Below are 13,522 nucleotides of genomic sequence, written 5' to 3' on the forward strand. Positions count from 1 at the left end.
ACCCAGGTTGGCCTTGAACTCACAGAGATCTGCCTGCCTCTACCTCCTGGGTGCTGGGATTAAAAGCATGCAACCAACACCACCAGGGTCTAGTATAGCTTCCTTTACCTTGTAGTTTTGAGAATTCCTCCCCTGTGGGAGATGTAAATAATGTTCATCTTCCCACTGTACGATCCCAATGACAAACCAAAGTATGATTCTATCAATGTCAAACCTGGGGAAGCAATGAGTTTATTGTGTTTCTTTACAGAGCATGGGTGAGGAGTTGCTTATAGGTGTGTGGGTGATTCTCCCCCCAAAAAAAGCCTCACTGGAAAGTCTTCACCCAGCGTAGATAACTTCCTTGTAGCCATATAGATGGAATCTCTCAGTTAACATTCCCTAACCTATAGACTGGCATACAAATCGCTGGGAGAGTGGCTGGCATCTCAGATTTTGGGTCTAATGATCTTCTTTACCAACTCCTTCTCTGAGGACGCCCACAGTCCACAGCTCATTCCCGATGGACTTGGGCAGGCATGCCCAGCTCATCTAATGACTGTAGCAGCTGTTGCATAGAGGACCAAACTGTAACTCAAGCCTTCCACCAGAGAGGCAGTCTCCCTTCAAAGGTGGGCAGGTGACATCCGTTCTCTGATTCCCAGAGTGTGTGCTGGGAGAATAAATCAAATACTACTTATACACACTGGGAAAGAAAAAAAAAAAGAAACTAAAAACCAAACACTACCCAGGCAGATAAGACTAACACATCCATCCTCTATTACAGACTGAAGCAAAGGGCTTCCTTCCACTGGTAGCCTGGACCTGGAGGTTTCTGACTGCCCAAGCTTGTCTGTCTAGGCAGCATAGAGAATGACTTCCAGGAGCAACCCCAACTGCCATGCAGGGATGCCCCAGAGAGGTGAGGTGGGGTGACAGGACATACCTAGCCACCATCTGGTGATCACTACAGTAGTCATTCCAGTGAAGCCAAGACTGAGAAATGATCTAAGATGCTAGTGTCTCCCAGTGCTGTTAGTGGGGGCTGAGCATATACTCAGATCCATGGAAGAGTGTGTGTGTGTGTGTGTGTGTGTGTGTATCAGGGCATGACATTCACTCTGCACTGTGAGGACATGCCCAAGTCACCCAGGCCCTTGACTGGTTCTCACCATGACACTACTGAAGGGACCAGCTCTGGTGCTTGTTAAGTCACAGTTCTGACTCAGAACACCAGTGGGAGGCCTGGAAACCTGCATTTTAGTTTCCCCTTTACTGAGACAGGGTCTGACATAGCCTGGAGACTCTTTTTATTCTAGGTTGAGGTTGGTCTAGAACTCCTGACACTTCTGCTTCTACTATCTGAGGGCTGGGATTCTAAGAGGGCATCACCACGCCAGACACTCCTTTCTTCTGTCTGCCTGCTGTTGTCAAGTTGAGATAGACTCCCATTATGCAACACAGGCTGGCCTCAGACCTACAATCCTACAGTCTCAGCTTTCCAAGGACGGGAATGACAGGTGGACAACACCAGAGGCTGCGTTTTCAGCATATTCAAGTTAGCCTGTCCATACTTGGAACTGCTGAGCTCCAACCATGAGATCCTTCTACATTCCAAGAACCAGGAGCACTGTGAGAGTTCAGGGACCCAGACAAACTCCATGACAGGTTTCTGCTTGGAGTAGTAGTGTTAGTTCTAAACTGCAGAATCTTGGAGACAAAGTGGCAAAGCCCTACCTGTGTCCTGGTACCTACACAGCCTTCACGGACCTACACAAAGGTGTTGACCAGCCAGAGTCTGGGCAGCTGATAGCTCTGCTTGCTCAGGTAAGGAGGTAGACACATGGAGATTGAGGGGACCAGGGATGCCCCCAAGTATAGGCCTTACCAGAGGTGAGAGCCCAGCCAACTCCTGGGAAATTCCACAGTTCTGAGCGCACTGGGACAGCTCGACACCCTACTCTCTGGCTACCTCCTAGGCCACAGGAAAAGGTCCTAGAGATGGCAGGTCATTGGTGATTATGGTGATAGCCTTGAGGGTGGTGGTCCTGGGCCAGGACACGGCAACCAGGCTGCTATCAGAGGGAGGCCACGATGAAGGAGGTCACTGAAGGACCTTGGGTCAAGGTCACAAGTGCAGACAGTTTTGTCTTCTCTGGGTCACCGCTCCTGTGGCCCTGGGGATGATGCCTGGCCATACCGGGCTATCATCAGGGAGGGACAGAGCAGAGTGCATAGAACTTCTTCCCCTTGTCTTGCACAAGACAGGATGAGCTGCCCGGAGCTGCCCTCTGTACCCAGGCCTTCATAAACACTCCTGCTTACAGGAACCAACCACAGGACCTAGGCATCTGAACTCTTAGTTCAGGCTCTGACCAGTCCAGGCACTCTGCTGGCCAGTCTTTCGAAGGAGGACTATGTTCAGTCTTCAGAAGATGACAAATAGTCAGAGGTGGTCTCTTCTCAGGATGGTGACTGGCTTCAGATCATAAGGTTCATAAAATGCCCATCAAAGACTCATCCATGAGCTTAGAAGGCGTCTGACGACGTGGAGGCAGAATGGCAGATGAGTCCCAAGCAGGAAAGGCTCTCCACTTCCTTTCCTCCTCCCAAGCTACGAAGAAACCTACCTACATCAGCACGGCAGTGTTGAGTGTCCTGAGCCAGGCTCGACCCTCACCTAGCTTCTCCCTCTGGAGCACCAGGGCTCACTCTAGCGCTAAGCTACCTATCTTGGCTTAGCTGCGCCCCTCCCACTTTATCCTGTGTGGCCCCCCCATCCCACTCCCGAAGCTTGGCCTTCCACAGCCTGTCCTCCCCTCAGGTTGGCAGGCCAGTAGCTTTTGTCCCTTGCTGGGTGAGCACAGGGAGTGCGTCCTAAGGCGGAGGGGCCTGTGCATCATCCTCTGGAGACATGAGCATATCAAACTTGATGAGTGGCGGGGCGATGACGCGCACCTCGGGGCTCAGTGGGTTGAGGCGCAGGTTGATGAGCCGCAGAGCTGGCATGGTGGCCAGCTTCTCCACAGGCACATCTGTTGGGGAGAGAGGGGACAGGTTAGAGGGGTGTGACAAGCAGGCCGGCATAGATGACGGAGCAGGAAGACAGGAGCACAGGGAGCCGCAGGGGTTCCCATCCCTGAGGGAGGGGTCATCGGGGGCTCACCAGGACACGGAAGCCACATGTGGGACAGCAGCTTTGTAAGTGAGGACTTAGGCTGGGCATGGAGGCCATGCCTGTAATCCCAGCACTTGGGAAGCAGTGGCTAGAGAGTCGCTCTACTACATAGTGAGTCTGAAGGTGGCCCTGGGCTACCATTTGTTAGTTATTGTGGGGGAATTAGATTAGGCATCTCAAAAATAGAATTATCATATAGACCACAATTTTATTCCTACACAGACTCAAAAGAATTAAAGACAGGCACTCAAATCCTGTTACATAGAGAGAACAGGAGAGTTATTCACAATAGCCTGATATCCACCAACAGGTAAAGAAACAAGAGTATGTATGTGAGCACAATGGAATAGCATTCAGCCGTAAAAAGGAGAAAAACTCGGACACATGCTTCCTCCTTGGGAGGAGGAAGTTCTATGGACTCTGCTCTGTCCCTCCTGAGGAAGGCAGGCACAGCAACTCCACTTGGCATCTAGAATAAAGTTCACAGAGACTGTAGACAGCTTCTCCCTGAAGCTGGAAGAAGAGGTCAGGGTGAGTTAGCCAACTTGGAAACGGATGGTGGTGATGGCTGCACAGTATTATAAAAGCAGTTGCCGGGCGTTGGTGGCGCACGTCTTTAATCCCTGCACTCGGGAGGCAGAGGCAGGTGGATCTCTGTGAGTTCGAGACCAAGCCTGGCCTATCGAGCGAGTTCCAGGACAGGCTCCAAAACAATACAGAAACCCTGTCTTGAAAAACAAAACAAACAAACAAACAAAAAAAGCAGTCAATGCCACCCAGAGGTACCACACTGAAAATGGTTTAACTGGCAAAATTTCATGTCATTTACAGTGTTGCAATTTTTTACATTTATGTGTGAGTACATATTTATGTGGGTGTGTGAGTGCAACTGAGCATGTGTGGAGGTTGGAGGACAAGCTTCCCAAGTTGGTCTCTCCTTTCGCTGTGTGGGTCTCTGAGACTGTATTCAGGTGGCCAGGCTTGGGCAGTGAGTACCTTCACCCGCAGAGCCATCTTACTGGTGCCTGAACTACAATGTTTTACATTAGTAACACACCATGCAGAAGCGCACTGAACTACAATGTCTTACATTAGTAACACACCATGCAGAAGCGCACTGAACTACAATGTTTTACATGAGTAACACACCATGCAGAAGTGCACTGAACTACAATGTTTTACATTAGTAACACACCATGCTGAAGCGCACTGAACTACAATGTCTTACATTAGTAACACACCATGCAGAAGCGCACTGAACTACAATGTCTCACAATAGTAACACACCATGCTGAAGCGCACTGAACTACAATGTCTTACATTAGTAACACACCATGCAGAAGCGCACTGAACTACAATGTTTTACATTAGTAACACACCATGCTGAAGCGCACTGAACTACAATGTCTTACATTAGTAACACACCATGCAGAAGCGCACTGAACTACAATGTTTTACATTAGTAACACACCATGCTGAAGCGCACTGAACTACAATGTCTTACATTAGTAACACACCATGCAGAAGCGCACTGAACTACAATGTCTCACAATAGTAACACACCATGCTGAAGCGCACTGAACTACAATGTCTCACAATAGTAACACACCATGCTGAAGCGCACTGAACTACAATGTCTTACATTAGTAACACACCATGCAGAAGCGCACTGAACTACAATGTCTTACATTAGTAACACACCATGCTGAAGCGCACTGAACTACAATGTTTTACATTAGTAACACACCATGCAGAAGCGCACTGAACTACAATGTCTCACAATAGTAACACACCATGCTGAAGCGCACTGAACTACAATGTCTTACATTAGTAACACACCATGCTGAAGCGCACTGAACTACAATGTCTTACATTAGTAACACACCATGCAGAAGCGCACTGAACTACAATGTCTCACAATAGTAACACACCATGCTGAAGCGCACTGAACTACAATGTTTTACATTAGCAACACACATGCTGAAGCGCACTGAACTGTGCGCTTTCGATGTAGGGACTGAGCGGCATGTGATATATCCCAGTGTAGTGATGAGGGGGAAAAAGCCTGTGTAGAGGCTGGGGATGGAGGGCAGCTGGTAGAGTGTTTGCCTTGCTTGCATGAAGCCAGGGGTTCAATCCCCAGAAATGGATCAACCAGGTGTGGTGACACCCATCTATAATCCTGGCACTTGGGAGGTAGCTGCAGGAGAATCAGAACATCCGAGACGTCTTCAGCTACATTGGGAGTTTGAGGCTAGCCTGGGCTACACATGAGACTTTGCCTCAAAAAAGGCAGCGAGGGATGGATGGCAAGATGACTCAGCAGGTAAAGACATTTGCTGCAAGTCCAAGGATCTGATTCCATCCCAGGGACCACCACACTCCTGTAAACTGTCCTGAACTCCATGTGCAAAACAAAGAAAGAATCTAGTAAAAAAAGACCAAAATGAATGTGTATGTGACCTGATGGATGAGGCTGCATCGGGTGACACGTGCAATTCTCATTAATGGTGGCAGCACCATTCTCTGTCCCATCACCTGGTCCACTGTGCCTCTGAGGACTCCCTAAGACAGGGCTACACATATGCATTGGGCTCCCTTCCAGCCACCTGTAGACCAGTACCGCTGAGAACCTAGACAGATCAAGAGCCCTTCACCGCTACACTGGCTCAAGGTTTGGCATCAAGACTCCCACATCATGTCCCCAGTCATATGCCTATAGGAGTGCCCTGGATAGTCAAGCAGAGGCTAGGTGTCCTCAGGAGTCAGGGCAAATCTCTCCTGTCATAGCTCTGGGTCCCAAATGCTAATATGTAGAACATGGAAATCAAGTTTCAAATTCTCACCCATTCAATTTATCCAAAGATAACAGGACTGTTCTCAAAACACACCCAAGGCACTTTGTCAAAAATATAGGTAGTGATGACCTGATTTAAGTTCCAGTACACAGTCAGAAATGAGGTGGCAGATGATAGGGCGCATCCTTGCAACCCGAGGACCTGAGTTCAATCCCTGGGGCCCACATGGTGGAAGACCAGAGCTGGTATTCACAAATTCTCACCTCCATAAGCACACTATGTATGGTTTATACTCCCTATAACAATAAACAAACATGCCCCAAAAATAATACTGGATGTGGTGGTGAGTTCTTTAATCCCAGCACTGGGGAGGCAGAGGCAGGCGTATCTCTGTAAATTTGAGGCCAGTCTGGTCTACAAAATGAGTTCCAGGACAGCCAGGACTACATAGAGACCCTGTCTTAAAAACAAAAAAAATAAATAAACAAACACAAAAAATATAAACAAACAGACCAAACAAAACGAAAAGCTTGGCAGCAGCAAGCCCGAAGACAACAGGCCAGCTTTCCTCCACAATAATTTCTAGTCCTGCTCCGTGCGTCATTCCGTGGGAACACAGATCCTCAGTTGCAAGCCTGCACAGGTGTGCGCCTGCCAGGCGCATAGTCATCTTGAAGGCTGTTGTGATCACTCTGTCAGTGTGGTGCTAGATTCTTCCACCATATAATTACTGCTGTTTTCATTTTTCTCTCATTTGCAAATAACAAGAACTCTGTGGGGACACTCTTTAAGAGCAGGCTGGCAGAGTCTCCTCATCAGCATCTCTCACCCATTGCCACGGCCTTGATGTCCACGGACAGTCCGTTCCGAATCCACCTTGGTGATGGCTATAGACCGTGGCCTGCCACTGCTCAGCACTGCCCTTCTTGGCTGCCCATCTGTTTATCAACAGGGATTTCTATGCTTCTGCTGATCCCTGACTGTTGTGTTTAATTAATTTGTTGCTCAATTTGTTCCAGATTTGGCCTGTGGGGGCCCCTTCAACCTGGCTCCTGACGGCTCTTGTTTTTGTATTTTGTAGTGCTGGGGACCGAGCATACTAGCAAGTGTTCTGTCTTGCTCTTCCACCCATGGCCCTGGCTGTGTGGGTTGGCAAGCGCCCAACGTTTTGGGTTGTATTAAAGCATGTTGTGGGATCCACTTACAAGGCTCTGCACATACATAATCACCTGCTTTGAACTGCAGCCAAGTGTGCCGTGCGTGCAAGCGGTTCCTCGCTGCACCTCCCCCTGTACTCCGCCAGTGACGGACACGTAGGCTGCACCATCTGCCCCTAAAGGCTGGTCTGAGGATGCCTTCGGCTGCCTGCCAGGAGCAGAGACAATGGCTCCATCCAAGGATGTGTATGCAGTTGCCTCTGATGGTTCCTGGACCCTAGCTCTGGTCAGCCTGCCTCCCCAAGATGTTCAACTGAGGCTGTCTCCATATCCGTGGCAGAGACACACCCCAGGCCTTCAGCAAGGTCCCTTGTTCTCCCTCCTGACACATACCTTGAGTCCTTTGAGGATGGTGGATAGCGAAGACTCCCGAAGCACAGACAACTGCCCTCTCCTGTATGCGTGATTGCTAGGATGAAATGGAGAGGCTACCGGCTCTGGCCAGTCGTTCCCTGCGCATGTACCAGAGCTTACAAAACTGAGGAAGTCAGGGCAACTCAGGGGTTCTTCTGCCCACTTCACAGATGAGGAGCCTGAGGTCAGAAAGGCTGAGCTCAAGGACATTTGGTTACTGAGAAGCACAGCAGGGGCCAGGTATGGGGCTGCCTGCTCCAAAGCATCTTCTAAAAGGGGCAGGCTACTGTAAGCATGGGGGTGGCAGAAAGTGACCCAGAGGCCCCATGTCTGAAGAGGTAGGTGGTTCCATGCCTATGGGGCTTCCCAGAGGCCTCTTTGCACCAAAGCCCAGCACAAACATTACAAAGTGGAACTCTGCAGTGTCCCAGGCCTCCAGATCCTCTGTGCTGGGTCATTTTACTGTTGATAGCATTTTCCGTAGTTATTATTTGTTTTTATTATTTTTTATTATTGTTTTTCGAGATAGGGTTTCTCTGTATAGCATTGGAGCCTGTCCTGAAACTCACCAAGCTGGCCTCGAACTCACAGAGATCCACCTGCCTCTGCCTCCCAAGTGCTGGGATTAAAGGAGTGTGCCGCCGGCACCTGGCTTGTTTTTATTTTTACACAGGGACTTGTGTATTGATGGCTGGCCTTGAATTTGCTATGTGGCCAAGAATGACTTTGAATTTCTCATCATTTCATCTCTACCTCCCAATAGCTGGCAGGGCAGACCTGCTCCACCACTTCCAGTTTATGAGGTGCTGGGGATGGAACCCAGGGCTTGATGCATGCTAGGTAGATGCTCTACCAATGGAGCTACAGAGTTTTAGGTAATACGTACTAAGGTCTTGCTAATTTATGATCTGTATGAATTATTAACATTTCTAACTTAACATTTTGTATAGCTGAATGAGCCGAGGACCATTAATTTTTATAGGATTTTTATTTGTGTATGTACATGCTCGTGTGTACATGTTCTTGTACCTGGGGAGAACATGTGTGCATGTGTATTTGTGCCTGGGGAGACTAGAAGAGGGTCTTGGACTCCCTGGAGCTGGAGTTGTAGATATTGTGAGTCACATAATATTGACAGTTGGGAACCAAATCCCAGGTCTTCTCCAAATGCAGTACACAATCTTGGCGGCTGAAGTCTCTCTCCAGCCCCAAGTACCATGATTATCTCTATCCACTGTGTGGGATCAAGTCCAGAGATATTAAAGACGTGTGTGTTTATGCGCGTGCGTGCTCGTGCATGCGCGGGAGCATTCAGTTGGTAAAACGGGATGTCTGATGGCTGGCTGGCTGGCGACTGGCCCTGTGTCCTTCATGCCATCTCCCAGGCAGCCTTCCAGTGTGGCTTGTGTCCCCCTCCAGAGCTGGGTGGGCTTAATCAGAGAGGAGCAGCACTCAGGCAGCCAACTCTTCAGGCAGAAGGGGTTAGAAAAGGGATGTTCACCCTCTCCTAGACTTCAGGGTGATGGGCCACTGAACCCCCGAGGGAGGGCTGTCTATGATTAGATCGGGGCCACATTCAGAGCTTCAGTGGACAGCTTGCACAGAAGAAGCCAGATGCACAAGGCAGATGTGAGAGTGTCACCACCCGCCTGGCAAGCAGGAACCACTGCAGGTGGAAGGGCAGGGTGATCCCTAACAGACTAGGGTGAGGGCAGAGCACAAGGCCAACCCCCCCCCCCAGGATGTAGGTAAAACAGAACAGACCTACCGCCAGGAGGAGAAGGAAAGCAGAGTGATTGACATCTGCCAGTGCCCACCCACTTCCTTCCTCTGAACACCTGCAGCAGCCTGGGAGGCTCCTTGCTGCCCCTTATTGGCTGTGGGGCTAATGGCAAGAAGACAAAGGCTCATTCCTTGGGCTCATCATCGCAGAGGGCAGCTTAGAGGAGGCAGCCAGGCAACACAGCCCCTATGTCTCATCACCAAGAATTAGGAAACCCCTTGCATTTGGCTTAGTGAGGTCGAGTCATTGCACTGACCTTAACTTCCACGGGGCACAGAGGGAAATCAAGGCCCAGATGTAACTGGAATGTTAGGGTGAAATTCCAGGTTCCAGCAGTCCCAACAAGCTAGGCTGGACATCCCACCCGATAAGCCTATCAAAGAGACAGAGTGAAAGCAGGGAGGAGAGATTTAATCAGCAGCAGGAAGAACTGATGAAGGCGGAGGGGATGCTGAGCAGGGGGAAAGGAAACCGAGGGACCTTCTGCAGCCATCCACTTGCAGGGAGTCACGTGAGACTCAGAAGCCTCAGCATGATTACTAACACCAATCGGACAGGGAATGAAAGATTTAAACACAGAGATAGATTTCAAATGCTATGATGAAAGTCTCTTTGGGAACACATTCCCATAGTGCTAGCCTTCAGATGTACAGTCAAGAGTAACTAATTGCACGATTACAGAGGGACCAGCTGTAGCTGGGTGTGGTGGTGCACACCTTTAATCTCAGCTTTTGGGAGGCAGATGCAGGTGAATCTGAGTTCAAGGTCAGCCTGATCTGCAGAGTAAGTTCCAGGACAGCCAGGGCTGCACAGAGAAACCCTGTCTTTAAAGAACCAAACCAAAACAACAGTTAAAAAAAAAAAAAAGATGCGAGGCTTGACCGCCAGACCAGAAAAGCAGTGGGTCTCCCATGAGTCTGGCCTGGAAAGCACACCCAACACAGAAAAAAGCCCTGCTCTGTTCCCCCAAGCAGTGGAACTGAACAGAGTGGTCAGGCCAAACAAGATTAGCTACAGCCATTTCCAGGGCTCCCTGCATCTATGAGCTGGGGATTCATGACAAGCAAGTACATGCAAAATGGCTCACTTAAACTGCCTAGGACCCAGCAACAACCAGTCCAGGCAGGAGTCACTGGCCAGGGAACTTGCACATAAGGTGGCTCACCCTAACCACCTAGGAACCCCCCCCCCCCCGTTTGAGCTGTCCTCATTTACAGAGGCTCTCCCTAACTGAATGAGGGCTCCACAGAAACAGAGACCCGTGTTCCATCACACACTCTGGTAGGTCTGTCACCTCCAAGCCCTCTGATTTCTTTGCAGTATACTAAATAAACTTTTTTTCTCTCGATTATGACCTTGGGAGGAATTCTATCGCCAACCCTCTTATCCCCACCACAAAATGGCCCTTATGCAACTCCCTCCCCCTGGTGTTTGGAGAGGGCCTCCCTATTTCAGCTTACACCTGCCACACTGAGGGGTGAGGGACCCAGCCTCATCTGGGAACTTACCCCACCTGCTTCAGGAGACTCTGTCTCCTGCAGAAGCCATCACTGACTTCCCTTGGGGGACAGCTCTGAGCAGAGATGCCCTGCTCTTCTGGCGATTGAGGGTCTCAGGCCACGGCAACTCATAGCGTACCCCACAGCACACAGAGAGAAGATACTGTTTTCTGCTCTAAACGTCGTGCACAAAGCAGACCAGCACTGCTGCATGTGTCCCTTCTCTCGCAGCCATGTTCCTGACAATGCTCATCTCAGTCATCTAGGAGTTTCCTGTGACAACAGCATGGGACAGATTTCCCTTTACAAGCCGGCTCAGCATTTCTGCCCTTTAAATGTTGGCCCCAGCACCAGGTAGACCTTTAAAGAAAAAAATCACATTGTGTGTTTGTGTGTTTGTGTGTGTGTGTGTGTGTAAGCTTGCCCACTATGTCACACCTGTGGAGGTCAGAGGACAAGCTGCCAGAGTCAGTTCTCTATTTTCACCATGTGGGTTCCCAGGATCGAACTGAGGTCATCAGGGTTGGAGGCAAGTGTCTTTAAGCACTGAATTGACTCTCCAGCCACAAATGGTCCTTTTGAAAGGAGGGGCACCCTTTTAAAAGCTCCCTGGTGGGTATCTTGTATCTTTTTCCTTCAAAGGGATGCCTTGTTAAGAATGAGTGTCACTGATCCTGTTGCTGTGTGCCACAGGCCATTTTATCTCTTCAGACTCACCTCTGGAATGTCCTAAAGAACCAACCGAGGCAATTGGTGGAGAGAGGGTTTAGCAGTTATATATTTGGTTTTCCAGACAGGGTTTCTCCATGTGGCTTTGGAGCTTATCCTGGAACTCTGTAGACCAGGCTGGCCTTGAACTCACAGAGATGTGCCTGCCTCTGCCTCCTGAGTGCTCCTGTCCCTCGGCTAGAGTGATTGATGTTCTTGCTGCAGACTAGAATTTGGTTCTTGCATCTATGCCAGGAGGCTCATAACCACCCGCATCTCCAGCTCCAGGGGACTTAGGCTCTCTTTCTGATCTCTGCAAGTATACCTCCCTACACACACACACACACACACACACACACACACACACACACACACCTAAAAATAAAATAAATCTTGGAGCGGGAGAGATGTTGCAATAGTTAAGACCACTGACTGCTCTTGCAGAGGACAGGGGTTCGATGCCCAGCACCCACAGGGCAGCTCACAACCATCCCTAACTTCAGCCCTAGGAGATCAGATACTCTCTTTTGGCCTCTGTGGGCACCAAGCATGCAGACAAAAACACCCATACATGTAAAAATAATAAAGATAATACTTTTTAAAAATCTTAAAGAACAGAAACAAATTTGATTCTCAGACTATGAGAAGGAAATGCCATTTCATCTCTCTGTATAGTATAAATGGGCCTGATCAGGCCTGATAATTCAGACAAAACCCAAAAACAAATGACAACAAAAAATCACATTACCAACAGCAAAAAGTTTCAGAGGTTGTTCAGATATACAGCTCTTAATCTGTATCACTGTGTTATAAATTTAAGCTCACATTCCGTATAAATGGGTAAATCTGTTTTACTGAGTAATTTTGTCTCACAACTAATTATATGTGCATTGGGGGTGTGTGTGTGCGTGTGCAGTGTACAGACACCCATGGAGGCCACAGAGGTTGTCATATCCCCTAGAGCTGTAATTACAGACGGCTGTGAGCCACACAATGTGGGTGCTGGGAACTGAACCTAGGTCCTCTGCAAGAATAGCATATGCTCCTTTTAGTCTCAATATTTATTTAATATGTATGCATGTTTTGTCTGTATAGACATGCATGTGTGCAGTGCCCAAGGAGGCCAGCAGATGGCATTGGATCTCCTGGAACTGGAGTTACAGATGGTTTTGATGCGCCATATGGGTGCTGGGAATTGAACCCAGGTCTTCTGGAAGAGCAGCCAGTGCTCTTAATCACTGAGCCATCACTCCAGATCACCACAACAAAGTATTAACATCACAGGTGTATTATCTGGGTTTGTCAGTATATTTATTTCTGGAGAGGTGGTTCAGTGTTAAGATGGCCTTCTGGAGGACCCAGGTTCAATTCGGGTAGCACCTACATGGTTACTCACAACTATCTGTAACTCCAGTCCCAGAGGAATCTAGAACTCTTCTGATCTCCAAGGGCACTGCACAGACATACATTCAGGTGAAACACTCCTATGCACAAAATTAATTTTAAAAATGGTGTTACTGATCTGTTCTTAGTAACATTAAAAGAAACAAAGATTTTTATGTTTGAGGTAATTACTTTCATCAGAATTTGTGAAGCTTTTTTTTTTTAACCTAAATGTTCCCTGTGAAATTTTAAATCACCATTGATTTTTTCAAGACAGATATAAGTGGGTGTGGGTGTTATGAAGGAAATTTCCAGAAAAGAGCCTTTCCACTGACCCTTCTGCAGGCCGACCAATTAGAACTTCAATTATGGTGCAGAGTTTAGAATGTGAACCCAGAGCCAAATTATCCTGGGCCATTGGTTACCCTCTTAACAGCCATTACTGCCTTCCTCTCTACATGTGACCTAACATCTTCATGACAACTAGGTAAATCCTTTACAATGTACAGATGGACCCTAGTTCCCACCAACTCAAGGCTTGAAAGTGCATCAGATAACATTCAGGCTTGGAGCTGAGGTTTTTTCCAATTTTTTGAGACTCACGTCAGTGTTTCCACCAATGC

General features: G+C 48.5%; 1 protein-coding gene across 6 annotated transcripts in view; it reads right to left on the reverse strand.

The window, feature by feature from the left end:
* Positions 1-215: 215 nt before the first annotated feature.
* The window catches only part of Lrrc20 (leucine rich repeat containing 20), a 98,288-nt gene continuing 84,981 nt past the window's right edge, over positions 216-13,522 (reverse strand). For all 6 annotated transcript variants that reach the window (XM_005070835.4, XM_021227628.2, XM_040732224.1 and 3 more), the window contains one exon: positions 216-3,014. In XM_005070835.4, coding sequence (XP_005070892.1) covers positions 2,857-3,014 — 158 coding nt within the window. In that variant the 3' untranslated portion in view covers positions 216-2,856. The remainder of the gene's footprint in view (positions 3,015-13,522) is intronic.

This window comes from Mesocricetus auratus, unplaced genomic scaffold (assembly GCF_017639785.1).
Source record: "Mesocricetus auratus isolate SY011 unplaced genomic scaffold, BCM_Maur_2.0 Super-Scaffold_100027, whole genome shotgun sequence".
NCBI classification, from domain to species: Eukaryota; Metazoa; Chordata; class Mammalia; order Rodentia; family Cricetidae; genus Mesocricetus; species Mesocricetus auratus.